At 45.3% G+C, this 19,639-nt stretch overlaps 2 protein-coding genes across 4 annotated transcripts; one reads left to right on the top strand and one right to left on the bottom strand.

Moving 5' to 3' along the window:
* Positions 1 to 2,908: 2,908 nt before the first annotated feature.
* Positions 2,909 to 4,788, top strand: LOC123100827 (AAA-ATPase At2g46620). Its single transcript, XM_044522699.1, has one exon. The coding sequence runs from the start codon at positions 3,036 to 3,038 to the stop codon at positions 4,575 to 4,577; it is 1,542 nt and encodes a 513-aa protein (XP_044378634.1). The 5' UTR covers positions 2,909 to 3,035; the 3' UTR covers positions 4,578 to 4,788.
* A 1,850-nt stretch (positions 4,789 to 6,638) lies between these two features.
* On the bottom strand, positions 6,639 to 16,319 carry LOC123099270 (STE20/SPS1-related proline-alanine-rich protein kinase). Of its 3 annotated transcripts, none has more exons than XM_044521451.1 (21): positions 15,954 to 16,319; positions 14,848 to 15,102; positions 14,644 to 14,768; positions 14,501 to 14,545; positions 13,956 to 14,037; positions 13,365 to 13,433; positions 13,040 to 13,210; positions 12,913 to 12,963; positions 12,257 to 12,325; positions 12,073 to 12,141; positions 11,505 to 11,572; positions 11,090 to 11,371; positions 10,356 to 10,486; positions 9,993 to 10,078; positions 9,854 to 9,898; positions 9,150 to 9,251; positions 9,002 to 9,053; positions 8,889 to 8,929; positions 8,654 to 8,718; positions 7,548 to 7,599; positions 6,639 to 7,373 (listed from the first exon to the last, which is right to left on the bottom strand). In XM_044521451.1, the coding sequence occupies exons 1-21, from the start codon at positions 16,167 to 16,169 to the stop codon at positions 7,296 to 7,298; spliced, it is 2,154 nt and encodes a 717-aa protein (XP_044377386.1). In that variant the 5' UTR covers positions 16,170 to 16,319; the 3' UTR covers positions 6,639 to 7,295. The 3 variants fall into 3 exon arrangements, with proteins under 3 accessions (XP_044377386.1, XP_044377384.1, XP_044377385.1); XM_044521449.1 differs by having other exon boundaries at positions 9,782 to 9,898; positions 15,954 to 16,317; XM_044521450.1 differs by having other exon boundaries at positions 9,782 to 9,898; positions 11,514 to 11,572; positions 15,954 to 16,317.
* Between the last annotated feature and the right edge of the window lie 3,320 nt (positions 16,320 to 19,639).

Below are 19,639 nucleotides of genomic sequence, written 5' to 3'. Positions count from 1 at the left end.
GCACCTTTATAATCACCCATTTACGTTGTGACGTTTGGTAGCACACAAAGTGTTCCTCCGGTAAACGGGGGTTGTATAATCTCATAGTCATAGGAACATGTATAAGTCATGAAGAAAGCAATAGCAACATACTAAACGATCGAGTGCTAAGCTAACGGAATGGGTCAAGTCAATCACGTCATTCTCCTAATGAGGTGATCCCGTTAATCAAATGACAACTCATGTCTATGGCTAGGAAACATAACCATCTTTGATTAACGAGCTAGTCAAGTAGAGGCATACTAGTGACACTCTGTTTGTCTATGTATTCACACATGTATTATGTTTCCGGTTAATACAATTCTAGTATGAATAATAAACATTTATCATGATATAAGGAAATATATAATACTTTATTATTGCCTCTAGGGCATATTTCCTTCAGCTTCCCCTCTACTTTCTTCTCTAATTACACATGTAACCGCATCATTAGCCGCAATTCTAATAAAAAGTGCACAAAGATCTATTAAGTTTCTTTCTATCAATGAATCAATGCATTCTCCTTCCCAAAATCAAAATGAGCATCCATCTTCCTACACACATAAGGATGTTCAAAATGAGCTATCACAACTGAACCGAAGAATGCAGTGACAAAGCCGAATGCAAACAACACATACCCCATCATTTTCGCATTTGAAGAACACCCATCCAGGGTGCTTCGGCATGCCAGAAGTTAGCCGCACCACTGTCTGCGTGCAGCCGTCATACTGTATTAGCAGCATCGACGAGCCGACGAACCGCTGCGCGACCGCCGAGCCCGGTGGACGGGCGGCCGAATCCCTGCCGGCAAACCGACGGCGGCGACGGCTACAGGACGAAGCCGTACCTGCATGCGGGGCTGGGGCTTTACCGGGGATGCGCGGGCTGCTCCCCGACCAATCCATGGCTTGGCGCAGCCACCGGTGGCCGAAAACGCTAAATTCGGCCGCTGCCTCGAACAGCCGCCGATCTGCAACCTTCCGGCCAGCCGACGCAGGAGGAAGTGGCGGAGGGCAATCTCGGTCGTGTCGCGGCTCTCCGACGTGATCCGGCCGGCTAGTTTGGCCGGAATCGCCGGCTGCGGGGGTGTGGAAAAGCGCGGGGCGAGGTGGAGAGGGGCGGCGGTGGGTGGGGAAAAAGCGCGGGCTGAAATGCCTCCCCCCCAACCAACCGCTCCCGCTATATACAGGGGGCCGACGGGCCGAGGGGGGGAACCCACGTTTTCGTGGGTTGGGGCGGGAATTATGCCGCGCCCCGCAAAAACTATTACGGGCCGGACGCGTTTGCGGGGTCAGCTCGGGCATGATTTTCCGCGTCAACCCGCATTTTGACGGTTATTGTACGGGTCGCTTGGTTATACGGGGTCTGCTAGAGATGCTCTTAAAGATGGTTCTCCGACCTATTGTACGTCGATCAAGGTTTCTTTTTCCCTTTCTTTGAGGGAAACGTCGATCAAGGTTAGATTGTCCGTAGGCGAATCTTGGCTTGTAAGGAAGCGTGTGTTGCTGATTTATATTATTTTCCCAGTTTTGAGAAGGTGTTGCTTGATTTTTTTTCCTTTTTCCTGTGTGTTTTATACTGTTTTAATAGTCATTATGGTTTTTTGTTTTTAATTTCCATTTTTGGTTTTTATTTTATTCCTTTTTCTCATTTTACTTTTTAATAATTTTATTTCAAGAACATTTATTAAAAATCATTAACCTTTAAAAATGTGACTATTTTCAAAATCCATGATCATTTTTCAAATTCATAAAAAATCATGAATATTTCTAAAGTTCATGAACATTTGTACATTTTGTGAAAAAAATGGGAATGTTCTTCAAATTCACGAACATTGTTTCAGATTCATGAGTATTTTAAATTCGTGGTTTTTTTTATAAAAAAAGAAAAATCATGGCGTCACTGAGTATGTTTTTGAAATTTGCAACATTTTTTAAAATCTGTGAATATCTTTTTATTAAAAAAACTTATTCAAATAAAAAATAGGGGGAAAAGCTAGCAATGGAGCGATGGGGGAAAAAAAGCTAAGATAGAGCTTCATTGGCCGGTTGATGCGAGCGTTATAGCAACAATTTGACGGTCTCGGCATCAAATAAGAGCTTCCAAAGGACTCACACAAGCATGAATGGTCTACACCGATACAGTGCCCAAGACGGTATAAAAAAACACCGCGGTAACACAAGTAAAACCCAAGGCGACATACTAGATAAAACCAAATTGAAACAGCCGACTGCAATAACCTGCTAGAACTTTATAAGATCTTCGAGAATAATCAATAAAGTGACCGTATGCATCTGCTTACAAGAATGTGCAGGGTCAGATGGGTCGTCATACTCATAGTAGAGTGGATACATGCATGCATCATGCATGGCCGTACTTGTTCAACTGTTGCCGACGCCGCGCCGTCCATTTAACATCCGATGACTACACGATACACCAAAGAAGAAGCGAGCTAGCTAGCTGACGAACGGTTGCTACCAAGAGCTAGCTGAAATTAAGAAGAAGATGTTTCTCCGATGGAGTTGGCTGTTGCTGTCCCTCTTCTAGATTAGATTAGATTAGATTAGATGCTCCTCCTACTACTAATCCATCGTCACTCAGTGCAAAGTCTCCTTCAATCGTTGCCTTGTTAAACCAACGACAAATTCAATTCAAACCAGATCATTCTGCCCAACTCATCATGCGAAAATGTCAAACACACCTACTACGTAGAGGATTCATTTACGTACCTTACCGCCGCCATGGGCCATGGCCTCCACACCTCTCCCTCCCTCATTTGATTTCATCGCCGCCTTTTGGCCGTATGCATCATTCTGATGCAGAGGCCAGGGAGTCCCCATTTCGAGGAAAAAAAAATTCATCGCCGCCGCGGGCCAACTCCATCGTCCTCCCCATCCCCATCCCATCCACCACCTCTTAAAACCTCGGCCGCCCACCCCCCACATCTCGCCAGCCAAAACCGACTCCGCACCGGCACGTACCGACATCAACGCGGGCGCGCTCCCTTGCTCCGGGCAATGGCCCTCCTCCTCCTCCTCGCCTACGCCGCGCTCGCCGTGGCGGCGCTCTCGCACAGGTCCGCGCTCCACGCGCTGCGCCGCCTGTGGCGCTGGGCCGACGACCAAACGCAGGCGTACCAGCTCCACCAGGTGCCGCGCAGGCTCCCTGGTGCTGAGGGAGTCCACCGGGAGAACCCGCTGTTCCTCAAGGCCGCGGCGTACGTCTCCTCGCTGCCGTCGCTCGAGGACGCCGACGCCGTCTCCGTGCTCTCCTCCTCCGCCAACAAGACCCACGGCGGCTTCTCGCTCCGCCTCGGCCCCGGCCACACCGCGCGCGACGCCTTCCTCGGCGCGCGCCTCGCGTGGACCTGCCTGGCCCGCGAGGACGGCGAGGAAGCGCTCGTGCTGCGCGTGCGCCGGCACGACCGGGCCCGCGTGCTCCGGCCCTACCTGCAGCACGTCGAGTCCGTGGCCGACGACATGGAGCTACGAAGGCGGGAGTTGAGGCTCTTCGTCAACGTGCGCGGCGGCGTCGACGGGGCGCCGAGGTGGGCGTCGGCGCCGTTCGCGCACCCTGCCACGCTCGACGCGGTGGCCATGGACCCGGACCTCAAGGCGCGCGTCCGCGCTGACCTGGAGAGCTTCGCCAAGGGCCGCGCCTACTATCACCGGCTCGGCCGCGTCTGGCGCCGGAGCTACCTGCTCCACGGCCCGCCCGGCACCGGCAAGTCCACCTTCGCGGCGGCCATGGCGCGCTTCCTCGGCTACGACGTGTACGACGTGGACCTGTCCCGCGCCGACGTCGACCTCCGCGCGCTGCTCATGCATACCACCCCGCGCTCCCTCATCCTCCTCGAGGACCTCGACCGCCACCTGCAGCTCCAAGACCACGGCGCGGAGGCGCGGGTGCTGAGCTTCATGGACGGCGTGGCCTCGTGCTGCGGCGAGGAGCGGGTGATGGTGTTCACCATGCGGGGCGTCGCGCCCTTGCCCGCGGCGGTGGCGCGGCCGGGGCGGCTGGACGTGCACGTCCGGTTCACGCTCTGCGACTTCGAGGCCTTCAAGGCGCTGGCCGGCAGCTACCTAGGGCTGACAGACCACAAGCTGTTCCCGCAGGTGGAGGAGGGGTTCCAAGCCGCCGGCGAGCGTCGCCCCAGCCCCGCCGAGCTTGGCGAGATCATGCTCGCCAACCGCGCGTCCTCGAGCCGCGCGCTCCGCACCGTCATCACGAGGCTCCAGCACGAGCGCGCGTCGGAAGGCTCGGCCGCGCCGACAACGGCGCCGCCGCGGATGCCGCACAGAAGGATCACGAGCTGGTCCGGGGCCGGGCAGTGGGACGGCGGGGCGGAGGAGGATGCGGGGACGACGGCGTGCGCGGGCGGCGGGGTGTTGGGCAAGGACGCGGCGCCGATGCGGGAGCTGAAGAAGCTGTACGGGCTGATCAAGACGAGGAGCCGGAAGGATGGCCCCGGGGTCGCGCCGTCGGAGGAAGGCGAGGCGACGGCGGCGGTGAGCGGACGCTGGTCCGGGTCCGGCAGCAACCACGGCATGGAGCGGTGAATTTTGGGTAGCCGGCGGCGGTAGAGCACGTGGTCGTAGCACAGTGTGGAGGAGTAGTCCTTTTGAGCAGAGTAGCTACAAAAGAGTAGAAAGCTTTTCTTTAGGGTAGAAAGTTGAAAACTGCCCTGAAGCTACAAAAAATTCCAAACAGCATTTTGTTAACGTCCAAGAGATGCTTTTTTATAGGCGTGTCAAAGTAAAAGTTTGAACACAAAATTATTGTTCAGAGAATATTTGAAAATTCTCAAACATTTCCGCAGAGTTTTTGTTGCTACTTACTGGTCTCTAGTACCAGATAGCTAGTATCCTCTCTCTCTCTCTCTTTGAGTTGTTAGCTGTTTTCTGAGATAGCGACCCGCTTATTTCAAGCGGTACCACATATTATCCTTGGTTGATGCACACTAAAGGGCGGCCAATGTGGAAGATGGAGGCACTTTAGTCTTGAAGCAATACCAGTATCAGTATTGTCGACTGAGACTTGGTTATGTCCCAGTCGATGTTGTATCCATGAGATCTTACATTAAGATCCGTGCAAATATCAGTTATTATTATTTTTCTTTCTTACATGTTATATTAACTTACCCAAGGCTCAGTAGTTGACTTAGGCTTAGTCGCACTTAAGCGACAGTGCTATTCAGCTGATGTTCACTGGAAGGGGGCAATTTATATTGACACGAGGATGACTATTTTAGTTTGCAAGCATAATAAATCCTAACAAAAAAGTGAATTAGGGTGGACTTGTCATGCTCACCGAATAAACTTGTCTTTATTATCATACAACATAAATTGTGATGGTTCGCAGCTGACATTCGTTTGCTAGCTAAGAGGGTCCATAGAAAGAGAATTGTAAGGGAAAAAACAGAGCACTGGGAGGAATTAATTAGAGAAGGAAAGTTGCATGTGACGGGCGGTTATTTTGTCCGTGGAAAATCCAACGTACAAAGTGCCATCCGACCCAAGATCCAACGGCGTGCATTTATGGCCGGTCCCCGTCGCGACCCGGACACCAACGAACCAACGAGTAGACACTAGTAGTGCAGTGTACAGTTCGGTTGACAAAGTCATTAAGGCCGGCAGCAAGCCCAGCCCAGGATGCTGGCCATTAACGACAAATTATTTTGTCCGTTTGGATCATCCAGACAGAAAAGATGGCCCAACGGAACGACCCAAACGTATAAGGCGTCTACCTGCTGTGCGTTTATTATCCGTCCGGACCCAAACTGGGCCCAAATTTGAGCCATAAATGGGTCAGCGCGGACAAACGCGGACGCTCGCTCTGACCTCGCATATCCGGCCTGGTCCCACGCATCAGCGACCCGCACTAGCGATTCAGCCTCCCACCGCTCATCCCGAGCTCCTGCGCCGCCGCACCAACCTCGTCCGCCGTTGCTCGGATCCGGTGCCGGCCAGCCAAATCCATCCGGTCCCGCGCGGATCCGCCGGCCCCCGTCGTCCCCATCATCCTCTCGCCGGACCGCCGCCATGGACGCCTTCAGGGCATGGAGCAGGAGCTCGCCTGTCGCCACGCTCAGCCACCTCGACGTCCCCGGATCCGATTCCAAGCAGCAGCAGCAGCGCCAACCTGACTGCCTCCACAAGCCCCTCAGGTCATTCTTGAGATGCTTCGGCAACGACCACAACAAGCCCAAGCAAGGCCGCAGCTCCTCGACGCCGGGAAAAGGCAGCCGCAGCCGGCGAGCTTCGCTGATTTCGACGGGTTCGCCAGGGTGGGGGCGCCACCGGCGAGCTTCGCTGACGGTCAACTCAGTTCACAAGGCTGCTGCGTTTGTCCGCTCGAGGGCTGTGCGTTGGGTGCATCCACAGTCCGTCTCTGTCCGCCCCATGTCTGCCTAGGCCTAGGCGGACAGATGACCCAAACGGACAAAATCCGTGTCCGTTTGGGTCTTTGCGTTGGAGTTGCTCTTATGTTCCATTAACAGAGGGATCCTTGAGTCGCTCAAATGACATCTTCATATAATCAATCAATCCATTAACAGAGGGATCATCAATTCACTTGCTTCAAATAAAATAAACATACATACAGATAACAGTTGCAGGTGATTACCAAATCAACCAACTTGTCCTTTATTCCAAATCCCTTCTCTTCCTTATTAGGATATATAAATAGGATGATGATGATATGTAGTATAAATACATACAGTCCAGTTCATTCTCGTACCACTTTTCTGCATTGCATCAATGGCCATCCCATCCCAGTCCCAGTGATAAGCAGCGCGGCCAAATCAAAATGAATGGATACCGCAAGTCCAGTTCAGTCAGTTCAACAAAACCAAACCATACCCATACTAGCTAGCTACACATGCTGCTAACTACTACTCCCTCCGTTCGGAATTACTTGTCGCAGAAATGAATGTATCTAGACGTATTTTAATAGGTAGACAGTAGATACTATGTACAGACACACACACAGATAGCAACAAGATAAAATCACTGACTCCCTCCAACTAGACCATCAACCAACCAGCATGTAGATTATATTCTCCTGCTATGCCTCCAAGAGCTCTCTCACACTCTGCTTCCCAATCATCTAGGGTTTCCAAGACCATTATATTGCTTCCTCTCACCAACACTCCACCAAAAAAACGCCTTGTTCAGGAAGCAGGCGGCAACTCAAAGCCTCGATGCACAAGCCAGGGCACGTAGATTATATTAATTATTGAGAATACTCCTTATACCACTCAAAGGTGCATTGCCCTCTCATGCCTCTCCGCTGTCATCCTCTCCTGTGTCGCCTGTTTCTTCTTGGCAGTAGTGTGTATTTAGCTCTTCTTGCAGCTGCAAGTAATGCACAAGACCCATCACGCATCATCATGACATTTTATTATGGTGTTCGTTTTCGCATTCTTTTCTCATTTCTTAGATGCTCTAATTCAATAGTATATCCCTAACTTGTACTCCCTCCGTGTATATATATATACTCGGTTGTTACAGAAATTGCTCGATACTGACCTGAACATGCTTTAGCTTTGATGCAATCAACTCGTCGGTCAAAGAAATCATCCTGCAAGAGACATATGTAAATTATTACTTGGATCATCAAACAATTCTTTGATAATGAAAATTAATAAGGAATATAACAGCCTATTTAGTGAAGAATGAAACAAAGCTAGAGCTTAGTCATGTTAAATCCTGATTGGAGTATGTGAATCAAGCCTGACAAACCACAGAAAAATACTCCACTCTGTAAACTACTAATATAATTAAGACTCTTTAGATCAGACCATGATTTTCTGGATTATATGCTAGCTGTTTCTTCAAGACATATCCCAAGACCACTTTTTTACATCTAATTTGACATACAGGTCTCAAATTAATTACAGTTCACTGTATTTCATAACTTAGAATAAAGCACAAAGCAACCTAGTTTTAGCTGGCGTAGTAAAAAAATAAAAATCACGAATTTTGCTCCTTGGACGAAATTTATCAGTTGGGGAGCAGGGAGTGGAGAAGGCAGTAAAGTGTAAGTGGATGCACGTGATAGGTGGCAATGCAAAGCAAATACACACAAAGAATGCAGTGCCAAAACTACAGCATCAACAGGTGCACAAGATAGTTACGCAGTAACACGATCCAAGATTTGGGTTGTGACTCTTGAAGCGGCAGACACATATTGCAAGCATGCAAAGCAAGCTCGCAAAATAGGCAGCATTATGCTGGGCTGATAACGCACGATGGCAACCAGACATCAGCAATGACTAGCAAAAGCGTGACACAAGCTAAACAGATCAGTAATGTCCAATAGGATTGAGGTATACACTAGAGCAAAAGGTTTTAAGTACAAAATTTGGTTGTTTGCAGTCGGAAGTGAAAACATTACCATATCATCAAATTTTTGAACATGGAAGTACTCCCTCCGTTCCTAAATAATTGTCTTTCTAGAGATTTCAACGAGTGACTACATACGGAGCAAAATGAGTGAATCTACACTCTAAAATATGTCCATATACATCCGTATGTGGTAGTCCATTTGAAATCTCTAAAAAGACAAATATTTAGGAACGGAGGGAGTATGTGATTATCCCTTCCAAATATCAACTGCCAAGAAATCGACCTACCTTGACTGTAATTCGAATACTTTAGCAAGCAGTTTCCGTTCTCTCTCAGCACTGCCCGTTTCAACCTGCCAAAAGCATGTACACAAGCTTAGGAGTCAAAGAATTCTCTATAGTATCAATACTACTGTAATGAACATAAACAAACTCATCTTGTAAAGCAATTATGTTCATTAAATAAAAATGATGAACTCTGCATTTGATTTTTTTATATGTATTAAGCTAAAGAGAAGCTTACCCCTGTATCACCCACCATAGTCTGAACTCTAGTCTGAGGCCCTGGAGAAAATAAATTTTAATCATAGAAAGGGGAAATTGAAACTTTGAGCAGCTACAGTAGAAATTAATTACCATTCGGTTTCTCATTCTGTTGCAAGTTACTCATTAGGTTCGTGATGATATCCTGTGAAAAGGAAATGGAAAATGGTCAACTGTACAGCAGTAAATATATTTGTAATGCACATGTGTTGAGGGGCATTATATAGAGCTTCTTCCATACTTGCTGAAATGTCGTCTGCTGTACAAGGTTTTCAAGATGGGGAATCAGAATTGATGCAGATACTGAGCTGTCACGGAATTCCTTCCGATGATGACTATTAGACTGCAAAACCGATGCATTCAGACATAAATCAATTAACTGAAATGATATGCGCCACAAATCTACGAAACATCTTTCATATAATAATAGTAATAACATACATAATCCAACATGTCAAAACTGCCAATTTCAACGTGCATGCTTTAGAATTCAGTTCTAGCATGCAACTTATCCAAGATTATAGTAAACGTTAGCTTGATATCATGCCATGCGGTTGATGTTTCTAAAAGAAAATATAACAAATCTTATCCAGAAATAATTTAACAGCACTATGGAAATTCTTAAACGAGGGGTACAAAGGTACACAGTAAAGAACATCAGAAAGAGAACACGCTCCTTCATCTCTTTCATAAAAATAACTGCACAAAACTTAAAATATTTCAGTTGCTCTAATCTTGTTTTGTTTAGTTTGAGAGCTTGGGGAAAAATCACCCCACAGAAAAAAAACAATTTAGTGCAACAATACATTATCTTAATTAGTTGAAAGTTTTTTTCTTTCCAGAAATGATGATTCAGGCAACATGAAAGCATACCATTGACTTAGCCTTCACTGGCCAAGCACCAACACTGGCTGATCTTTTCATTGTAGAGACCTGAGTTCTTACCTCCTGTGGTTTAGGTGAAATTTTGACCACTGGAATTTCCTGAACCTGTCAGTAGACTTTATTAAGTTCTCACTGAAGTCTTGTTTTGCTCATAAGCACTACCTATTGAAGTGTATGCGTTGCTCAACAGGTAACGTACCTTCGCCAGATCCACATTTTCGGATGTTACGGAAAATCGGCCTTTTATTTCCACCCTAGGCTTGTCTCCCAAGGAGCCCACATATCCTGTGAAATAAAGACAGAAAATTACATGCCCTTTTAATGTGCGACTCCCAAGTCTTTTTATATACATTTACAGAAGTGGTGGACATTTGTGTAAGAATGATAAATGGTGTACCCCTATCTCAAAAAGACTGGATACAAGCAGGCTATGTATTTGCTGAAGCATGCTGTGTGCTGTGCTGATGTGCTAAGTTAATGTTAAACATGACTGGAGGTCTATAGTCTACACTGACAGAAGTGGTGCACAGTTGCGTTAGAACAGTGGATGCTTTTATCCTACCTCCAGAAGACCGAATAGGGGCAGACAGACTATTTGCAGAAGCACGAGTTGAAAGTGAAAGCGGACCACTAAGATCATCGATTCTTCCCGTGTCACTCTTTTGTTTATTAGGTGATCGAGCTCCTGCATCCCTGTGAAGAGGAACAAAAATCAAATGCAATTTAAACTGGTATGCTAATGCAAACTTCTAACAGAGTAGAACACTGGATTCAAGGAAGAGCTCTTTTAGAGTAATCATTAGTTATTATAGACTATCCATCTTAATAAAAAATATCAGAATAATTAGGATTGCGTTTACTCCACTGTCAAGTATTGAACATATCATTATAATAAAAAAAGCTATTTTTATAATTACTTTAGGGCTACAAAAAAATATCAAGGATGTCAACGGCATAGAAGTTTAAACAAAGAAGTCCATAATGACCTTTATATACAGTTAGATTTCACTCGTACTCTATCCACAATCCACATATAAAGGAGAACTGTGTTCTGTGTCTGAATACTCAGATATGAAAACTTTCATCTATCTATCAACATGCTTCTTCAAAAACAAATTTGGTCATGACTTATAAACAGAACCTCTTAAAACTTGAAGGTTGATCAGGAAGAACTTAACAGCAGTTCTATAGTAAGAGTGTAAACAGATTAAAGTGGGCTTCGTTTTCTTTCTTATGTTTTTTATATGTAACAGATCAAACAGAATGTAATAAGTTAGAAGAAATTGTCGAACATACTTATCAATAATATAACCTCTTTCAATGAGTGAACTACTGCGGGTACCAGAATACATAACCGGACCAGAGAATGTCCTTTGTCTTTGTCTAACTTCACTCCTGCGGTTTCCACCCTCAGAACCTTGCTTCGATGTAGAGGACAATGAATCATTTTCTGTTCCTTGCTTTATGTGTCCATCAACCATCCTTGGACTATCAGCATTGCCAAGGTCAGAAGCGAATTCATCACTTGTTTCAGGGCCATTTCCACCTGGATTTACTGCAGTGGTACAAGTTCGTTCACTGAAATATAACAAAATAGTATGAATACACTACTAGCAGGAAAACAATATGCATCAAGGCTCGCTAATCCTCCTCTTGTTATAAGAACAAAAATGATCCTATAGAGTTGGATCGATGCTGAAACGTTACATACTGATTCAACCTGTGGTTATTTCCATTCAGAAGCATTGATTGTCCAAAATGACTCTCAAAAGATGTGCCCTGCCAATAGACCATTCACAAAAGAAACATTTGTATGATCCTCTCTTGCATATAGAAAAATATTTACATATAACGCAACAGGGAATGCAGATGATTTTTACAATGATAGAAGTTAGTGAGAAACTGCAGGACAGTAACCAAAGGGTTGCACATGTTTGTCCTGTACAATAACATTTCTAGCATCACAAGAGATAAATATAATCTTCAGATTCAGGCAGAAGCATTTGTGGCACTCATTTTATCACTAGCTAATCATGCCCTTAATCTTCCAATCAGATAGATGGTACTCCCTCCGATCCAAATTAATTGTTGCAGTCTAGTACAATTAATTTGGATCGGAGGGAGTATAGTTTTTTCCTATGATAGACATATATCATATCACTTCTCTTGGATGCACTCCAGAAAATTTTGTCATCAAGTACATTTGCAGGCACTTTCTATCATCGCTGTAGCACAGGTTTAACGTTATTAATTTTGAAATGGAATCAAATCAAACAAACCTTATCAACTTCGTTTATTCGGGCACTGTCATCATCTTCCTTCAATTCAGTTGGATCGTCATCATTAATCTGCATAAATTTGGGAGCTTATTTGTAAGGTCATATCAGTCACTTACGCCTCAAAAATGTGCGAGTGATGCAGACATGTAGCAATTTTTTAGAAATTATGGAAGAATTGCTTTACCAGTAATGCTTGAGCCTTGAGATCCTCAATATCAAAGTGCCATGCACTGACACCTCGTTGATACTCACTCTGTTGGACAAATCATCAAACCACAAGAAAGTCATCTAAGCGGATTGAAGGACGGAATTGCATACATGCATTTCTAAAACAGATAAATAACACAAGTTGCACTGTTTCCATGAATTATATGACAGTACCATGGTGCATCCCCCCCCCACGCGCAAAAAAACACCACAAAGAAGTTTACAACACAGTACTGTACAAGTTCACTTTGCAGGAAAAGCTCTACAGCAAACAGAAGCGCCTTAATTTGCAAGGTAGGCATGATATCTCTATGCAAACTGAAAAAAAATGTTATTAATTGTTTGTATGCGAAACGAAACAGCTCATAGCCCAATGTCTTGGCTCAAACATGTTTTCGCTATCATCTTCATCATCAAAAACAATGGTCATGTTATACCCAATCACCCATATGAGATCAACTTCTAAAATTGGTTGGCTAGTGAGTCTTACTTTGTTCTGTGATTCCAAAAATCATCAAGATTGCTAGTTCACTTTGCATAGAGTAAATAAAATAAGCAGACTTTCATGGCCTCAAATGGAAATAATTGCACCAAAAGCAAAGAATAACATAAGAGAGTGTTAATATCACAAACCATGGAAAGTGCTTCCTGTTCTGATGAAGCCAGGTGTGCTGCATCTTTTTGCTGAAAAAGCACAGTAATTTACTGAGATATTGTTTCCAGTGTCAAGTAAAAGAAGAAGATAGCACAAGAGCAAAACCTGGAGTGCCTTCACACGATCCCACAGAGGGGGCAAATCGGTTAAGATGCTCTTAACTGTCAGCTGTGGGGCCTTTGTGTTCTTGAAAAACGAATGCTTTAGTAACTTCTCAGCTGTTGGCCGCTTAGTTTGATCTTTTACCAAGCACATTGCAACCATTTCCTTGAAAGACTGATTACAGCTGAAAAGCCTTCATTAGAAAGGTAAACATTGTAATCTAATATATCCACTCTGTAATAACAACTGAAGTGGCTTCCTAAGACAAGTAGGTATTGCTGTTAAAACATAACCAAAAGACACAAGCCAAGAACTGGACCAGTACTACCTTTGAGAATTTTCTATCGCGGTCATAGTCAAGACCTGGTGGTGCATTTTGAAGGGTCATGAGAAGAACCTGCATCCAACAAGGTAAACTGCAGTTAAATAGAAAGTTCACATGCACAGGTTGCCACATTCGACAATGCCCTTGATAAACAAGAAAGTTTGTACACTTGAATTGCTAATTTCATGGACAAGACAGCCGAGCTTATTGTTAAATTTTACAAGACTGTTGAACATCAGTAAGTATAAGCAAGTTCGTGAAAAGTAGGCATACACATGTAGCATAATGGAATTTTACCCAAGTGGGGAGTTTTTTTTTTTTTGCTAGGCTAAAAAAGATGTGTCGTAAGTGCGGAATACAGGGATTTTTTGGCATAACAATATCATGGCATAGCAAGATGATGAGAACCTCATGTCTGCAAACTGCTAACAGGACACCATGGTGAAAATTTTAGTATAAGAACAACTACAGAAGGAAAGGCAATTATGAAGCTGATCAAACACTTGCTTAATAGTACCTGCTCTTTTCCAAGACAGAAAAACTGGAAAAGGACAGAAGTATTTTACTTTGCAAAAGAATAAAATAACTCATTACCTTCATGGGAGGGTACTTAGAGAAGGGAGCGTGGCCATGTGCAAGCTCCAGTGCAGTTATTCCAAATGACCAAATATCAGCTCTGGACAGGGGGCAAATAGTCGTGACTCGTGAGCACACCTCACAAATGTAAAAAAGTTTGCTAGCCTGATTTCTTCAAACTAGAGATTGTGGTTCGGCATTTAATCTAATCATAAAATTCCGAGACGATACTTAAGTGACCCCAGACAAAATACAACGGCATGCAAGAAAATATATATAAATAAAAATAAAGAGTATTGCAATTATAAAGTGGATTGATGAAAAAGATAACTGTAAGAAAGATTGATAGCCTTATTTCTTCAAATTAGAGATAGTGATTGAGCATTTAATATAAACATAAAATTCGAGAGACTACTTTAGTGACCAGAGGCGTACTAATAATGTATGATTCCAATGTACATAGCTTGTTCATAGTTAAAAAATGACCAGAGAAACTTGAAATACTGCATCTAAAGGTATTCTAGAGTAGCAAAGATAACATGAGCATGATATTCAAAACATACTTGAAATTATAACCGGTTCCAGGCTGGAGAACTTCTGGAGCCATCCTAAACACCAAACAAAAGAAGAATCATATCAAACATTTTCATAGACTGTTCAGACTTATTGAGCCTCCAAAAGAAGAAATTCGGAAAAACACAGGTACCAGCACGGTGTTCCCACAAATGTATTCCTGGATCTTTGCCTATCGCCTCTATCAAACAAGCAAGCAGATACACCAAAGTCCCCAAGCTTCACTACACCAGGGCTATCAACAAGGATATTGCCCGCCTGCACAATGTTACATACATTGAGCAAAAGCACTGATAAAATGAGCAAACACAAACCCTGTAGATTGGAAAAGGCCAACCTTAACATCACGGTGGATATGTCCTTGGCCATGGAGGTAAGCCAGAGCCTTGAGTGTTTCTTTAAGAATAGAGCAGATAACAGGCTCCTCCAGGCCATCAGGATGTGCGACCTTCATTAGGTGTAAACATGAACCCTCGGCCATGAAGGGCATTATGACCCAAAGGTTGTGATCGACAACAAATGAGCAATAAGCCTTGATGACATTAGGATGATCTATCAATTTCATAATCTGAGCCTCCTTGCGAACATCATCCTGGAAGGGACATATAGATATCAGGTACCATTGCGAGGTCTGATGTGAAATACACTACTAGTCATTTTGAGGAGAAAGGGAGCACCAAGAGGGAAGAGCAGCAAACTACATGGGACTGAAAAAAGCAGTAAATATAGAAATCCATTCATTATGAACACTTATTTTAATTTTCATTGATAAGTATACAGTTTGGCGCTTGAGAAGTGAGCAAGCGGTATTCCAGGTGATGGGGCCAACTACAAAAAAATATGTGCATCCACAATCCCTTGAAACGAAGATGCAATTAAGAAAAATAGTGCATATCCTACATTCAACTCACTGCATGTACATGCCATCCTAGAGACCGCAAACCGCACTGCCTAAACAAGAGTTACAAGCGGTGTTTATGAAATTAATAATTACAGAAAATAGCAACCAAAGACTGCTGCCCCTGATAATACAGATGAGAGTCCTAGGTTATGTATGAGCAGAGCAGCGGCGAGGGTAATGCAAATCACTGACCAAAACAGCTGATCAAACTGAAAAGAAATTGCAGGATTTTTTTAGTATATCAACTTGTACTGCAGCCAATGACAAGTCCAGTAAGAGAAAACATAAAGCCTGATGCTACCATTTTCAGCACTGAAAAAATACAAATATAAATATAAATATAAACACGGACCAGGTGGAGTGCATCCCCCAAATTTCGCGTCGACCTCTGATGATGAATTCATCACCGCCCAATCCCAATCCCAATCCCAATCCCAATCCCAATCCCAATCCTAATCCTAATCCTATCGAGGGGCGTGAGCGAAGAAGAATTGGAAAATTGGAGAGCAGAGGGAGGGGAACAGAGAGAGCTCCTGACGCACGAGGTTACTGTTGATGCGGTCGAGATCGAGGCACTTGACGGCGATGGTGCGGTTGGCGGGGAGGAAGATGGCGCGGTAGACGACGGCGTTGGCGCCGAAGCCCACCTCCTCCATGAGCCTGTAGTCGTCCGCCGACAAGGTGAACTCCGGCGCCGCGGGCTCCGAGACCGCCGCCAGCGCCAGCGAGGGCCGCCGCATGCTCCCGCCCCTCACCATCGCCGGAGTCACGCCCCTCCGCGATCGCCGCCGGGCTGGCCTGACTAGACTGAGAGAGAGGGGTCGTTGACTCGTGTCGGGAGTGCGAGACCTTCCCTCCTACAGAGACAGAGGAGCTGTGTGTTGGGAGGGGATGGATTTTTCTTTTTCTGTCTGGGGAAAAATGCAAGGGAGCTCACAGGTAAATCGTTTTTGGCGCGACGTGGCGGGCGGGCGGGCGGGCGAGGGACGCGAGGTGCTCTTGGCGGAACCGACGATGACCTGTGGGCCCCCTTCTGTGTGGGGCCTGTTTGACAGTGGGGGCCAGCGGCGTGGCTTAGGGATCCCCTTCACAGAGAGGGATCTCCGCCCCCCGCCCTGATCGTCTGTCGGTCTGTGCCTCCCTGCCCTGAGTGGTGATCGTCTGCGCCATGGAAACAACACGAGATATTTTTATTTTAAAAAAATAACACCTCACACATACGCGCATAAACTCGCTTCTACGAACGCGCACACACACTCTACCCTTATGAGCACCTTCGAAAGACTGAACCGCCACATCGTCTTCAGATTTACAAACTCACCATAGGCGCCTCGTCGTCGACGGGAACGTCTCCTCCCACCGAAAAGCATCGCCGTAAATCCCGAAATAAATTCGGGAGCGCCAGGGCTTGAACCCTCGTGGGCTGGGAATACCACTGCCCCTCTAATTACCCAATCACATGTTGGTTCGCTGCCTGGCAAATTATCTGCTTCCTGGTGTTGAGCAAAAAACTTTCCGGGGATTTCAATGCGTTGTGTGACGCTGTGTTTTTTCGGTCGGAGTCGCGGCTTCGAGTCATGTTATAAAGTGTTGACGGATCACTTTCTCTTCTTTTGCATGAAAGACTTTCGATTTATTCATCATCATATGTCAAAGCAGTATAAAGAACACTAGAAGGAAAAAATAACATCCACCGGTCACTTTGATGACGAAGCCATTGGCTTGTTGAATCGCGGCCTAGGGTTGGTCGGGGGGCTATGTTGCATCGATTTTCTCTACCACTGTGTGGTAAAAAAAGGGCAGAGGTCCTTCCAGCTGATAAAAATAGTTACCACAAAAATATGATAATACTCCATTCGGTACATAAATTTAGACGCGTCGACTTTTATAAATGTCAAACAAACATATGTAGGAACAAATAATAGGTTGACTATTTTAGGCATGGTGCAATTGTTGGGTTGAATCCATGGATATGTCACCATTGAACATATAAAAACACAATTCAATTCCAAAACAATTTTCTGATGCACAAGATCAATCTCTAGATTTGAACACAGCCACGCCACGTCCTCTCCATAAAAAAAGCTTAGGGTTTTTGTGCCTCCCGTCGGTCTGCCTAGGGCCATGGAGGTGCGATAGACCCTGACCCTTAATTACCGGTGGGAGGGATCTTGCTCCTCTTTCAAGTGTGTTTTGTAGTTTTTGTTTAGGGTTCGTGTGCTATCCAGTAAGCCGAGATGGCAACGCTTTTTTAAGGATGGAATGAGGGGCTCCCGCCTAGACACGGTTGTGGTGATACGTCTCGCGTCACTGACATGCGTGTAGAGGTGTGTCTCAGACGGATCTCACGGGATTCGGATCGGTGCTGGTCTTTGATGGATCTGCTCAAATTCAATCTTTGTTCCAATGTCTACATGTTGGATCATTTCAATCTATACTTCTTTTCGTTGACGATGATTGTTGTTCTGGTACGTTGGTCTTGTAGGGCCTTAGTGTGACGGCTTTTCAGTCGTCTACTACAATAAGTTTGGACCGGGTTCAGTATGGGAAGGGTGATGACGGCAGCACATCTTCTGCTCGTTTCAGTGCTTGTACCCGTCGTCGGGTGGTTTACGGACATACTCCCTCCGTTTCTAAATATAAGTCTTTCTAGCGATTCCATCAAATGACTACATACGGAGCAAAATGAGTGAACCTACACTCTAAAAATGCAGAATTGTTATTTTTCTATGTGTGTTTGTACCACCGTAAAATAATGAATAGATAAAAAATCTCGTAAAAAGTAGAATTCACGGCACACTGGTTTTTGCTGATAATTTTCCAAAACGTACTATACTCCATATGATCTGTCGCGTGCGAACCAACCTGTGGTTGGATAGTTAGGAGGATAGTGGTATACTCAACCCATCATCGTTAAGTCCTAGGCTTGACATTGGTGCTCGCATTATTTCTGGATTTATTTCAGGCTTCCGGCGATGTTCCTTCAGTGGAAGAAGACGTTCTTGTCTGCTGCGAGGCGCCTGTGATGACTTTGTAAAATATCAAGATGCTATGCCGACACATTCTCTCGGAGGTGCTCATAGGGATAGAGTATGCGTGTGTGCGCTTATAGGGACGAGTGTATGCTGATGTATAGGAAGGACTTTCCATTGTGTTGTGTTAAAAAAAATGCTCTGCCGCGTGGGCATCATCAGATGAGTGTACAGCTCACCGGCCGAGCACAGAGGATCCGTGCTGGTGTGGGGCGGACCAGCGTCGTCCGCATTCCGCCGGGTACCACGGCCGGGTACCAGAGCCCGTACGCCCAAACGAACGGGCTCGGCGCCTCGCGGGCCCACCCCACCCCCGTGTTCGTGTTTGTTTAACAGCAGTACGGCCCAGGCCCTCGGCCGACGCGTGGAGTGGGCTGGGGACCGACCGTCCATGTGCAGGAGTGCACTGCTGGCTGGTCCCGAATTGTTTATTCCTTACCCTAAAAAAAAATTGTTTATTCCTGGGGCTGGGGGTCCTCGCTTGTTCTCCGACGAGAAAAGAAAAGAAATCGGAAAATGCCGGATGGCGACCAGCAGGTGCCTTGCCTTGTTTGATTGACGTGGTAAATCACGGGAGGGCTAGCTAGCTCGTGTGGTGCCCAACAAGAGATTACGGCGGAGATTGCGGGGGTTTATCCAGCCTCATGCTAGCTAGCGTTAAAAAAATATTCCAGCCTCATGGTAGAATATAATACTTCCTCCGTAAAAGAATATAAGAGCGTTTAGATCATCATTTCTGTATAAAGGGAGTAGTATCTATAGTCTATCTATAGGATAAAATAATGTAAGCAAGGATGGAGATGAAGATGGTGTGGCAAGAAGGATATAACAAAACGCCTGGTTCCTTCAGCCAAAGCTGGCGACGTCCCTTGTTACGCCCAACAAACGCTCAAAAAGCCAAAATACAATTCCTCCGACAACGGGCAAAGAGTACTAGCTTCCCCACATGGAAAAGAAATACGCACGTGGCGTTAGAATGCTGGAAATGTTGGCTACTGATGTCTGAGTTCCAAAACCCTCGCAAAACAGAAAAAAGGTTGTTTGCTAAACAAAAGAGAAAGGCCAACACAATCCTATCCAAACACTCCACATTTTTACTATGTGGCAAAAATATGCAAGTTTTTTTGTTTGTTTTTAGGTACATGCCAGCAGATTTATAATTTTCTGAACTGGACACATGGCAGATTTAAACTTTT

Source organism: Triticum aestivum, chromosome 4D (assembly GCF_018294505.1).
Source record: "Triticum aestivum cultivar Chinese Spring chromosome 4D, IWGSC CS RefSeq v2.1, whole genome shotgun sequence".
NCBI lineage: Eukaryota > Viridiplantae > Streptophyta > Magnoliopsida > Poales > Poaceae > Triticum > Triticum aestivum.
This window is presented reverse-complemented; position numbering and strand designations above follow the sequence as displayed.

Bases quoted from the DNA above. Each gene is read 5' to 3' on its own strand.
- LOC123100827 (XM_044522699.1), top strand. From the start codon at position 3,036: ATGGCCCTCCTCCTCCTCCTCGCCTACGCCGCGCTCGCCGTGGCGGCG.
- LOC123099270 (XM_044521449.1), bottom strand. From the start codon at position 16,169: ATGGTGAGGGGCGGGAGCATGCGGCGGCCCTCGCTGGCGCTGGCGGCG. The intron at 13,434-13,955 runs GTAATGAGTTAT...TGTTGGATGCAG, and splicing joins CTAAGTACCCTCCCATGAAG to GTTCTTCTCATGACCCTTCA. The intron at 9,054-9,149 runs GTATGGAAGAAG...TCCTTTTCACAG, and splicing joins AGCAGACGACATTTCAGCAA to GATATCATCACGAACCTAAT.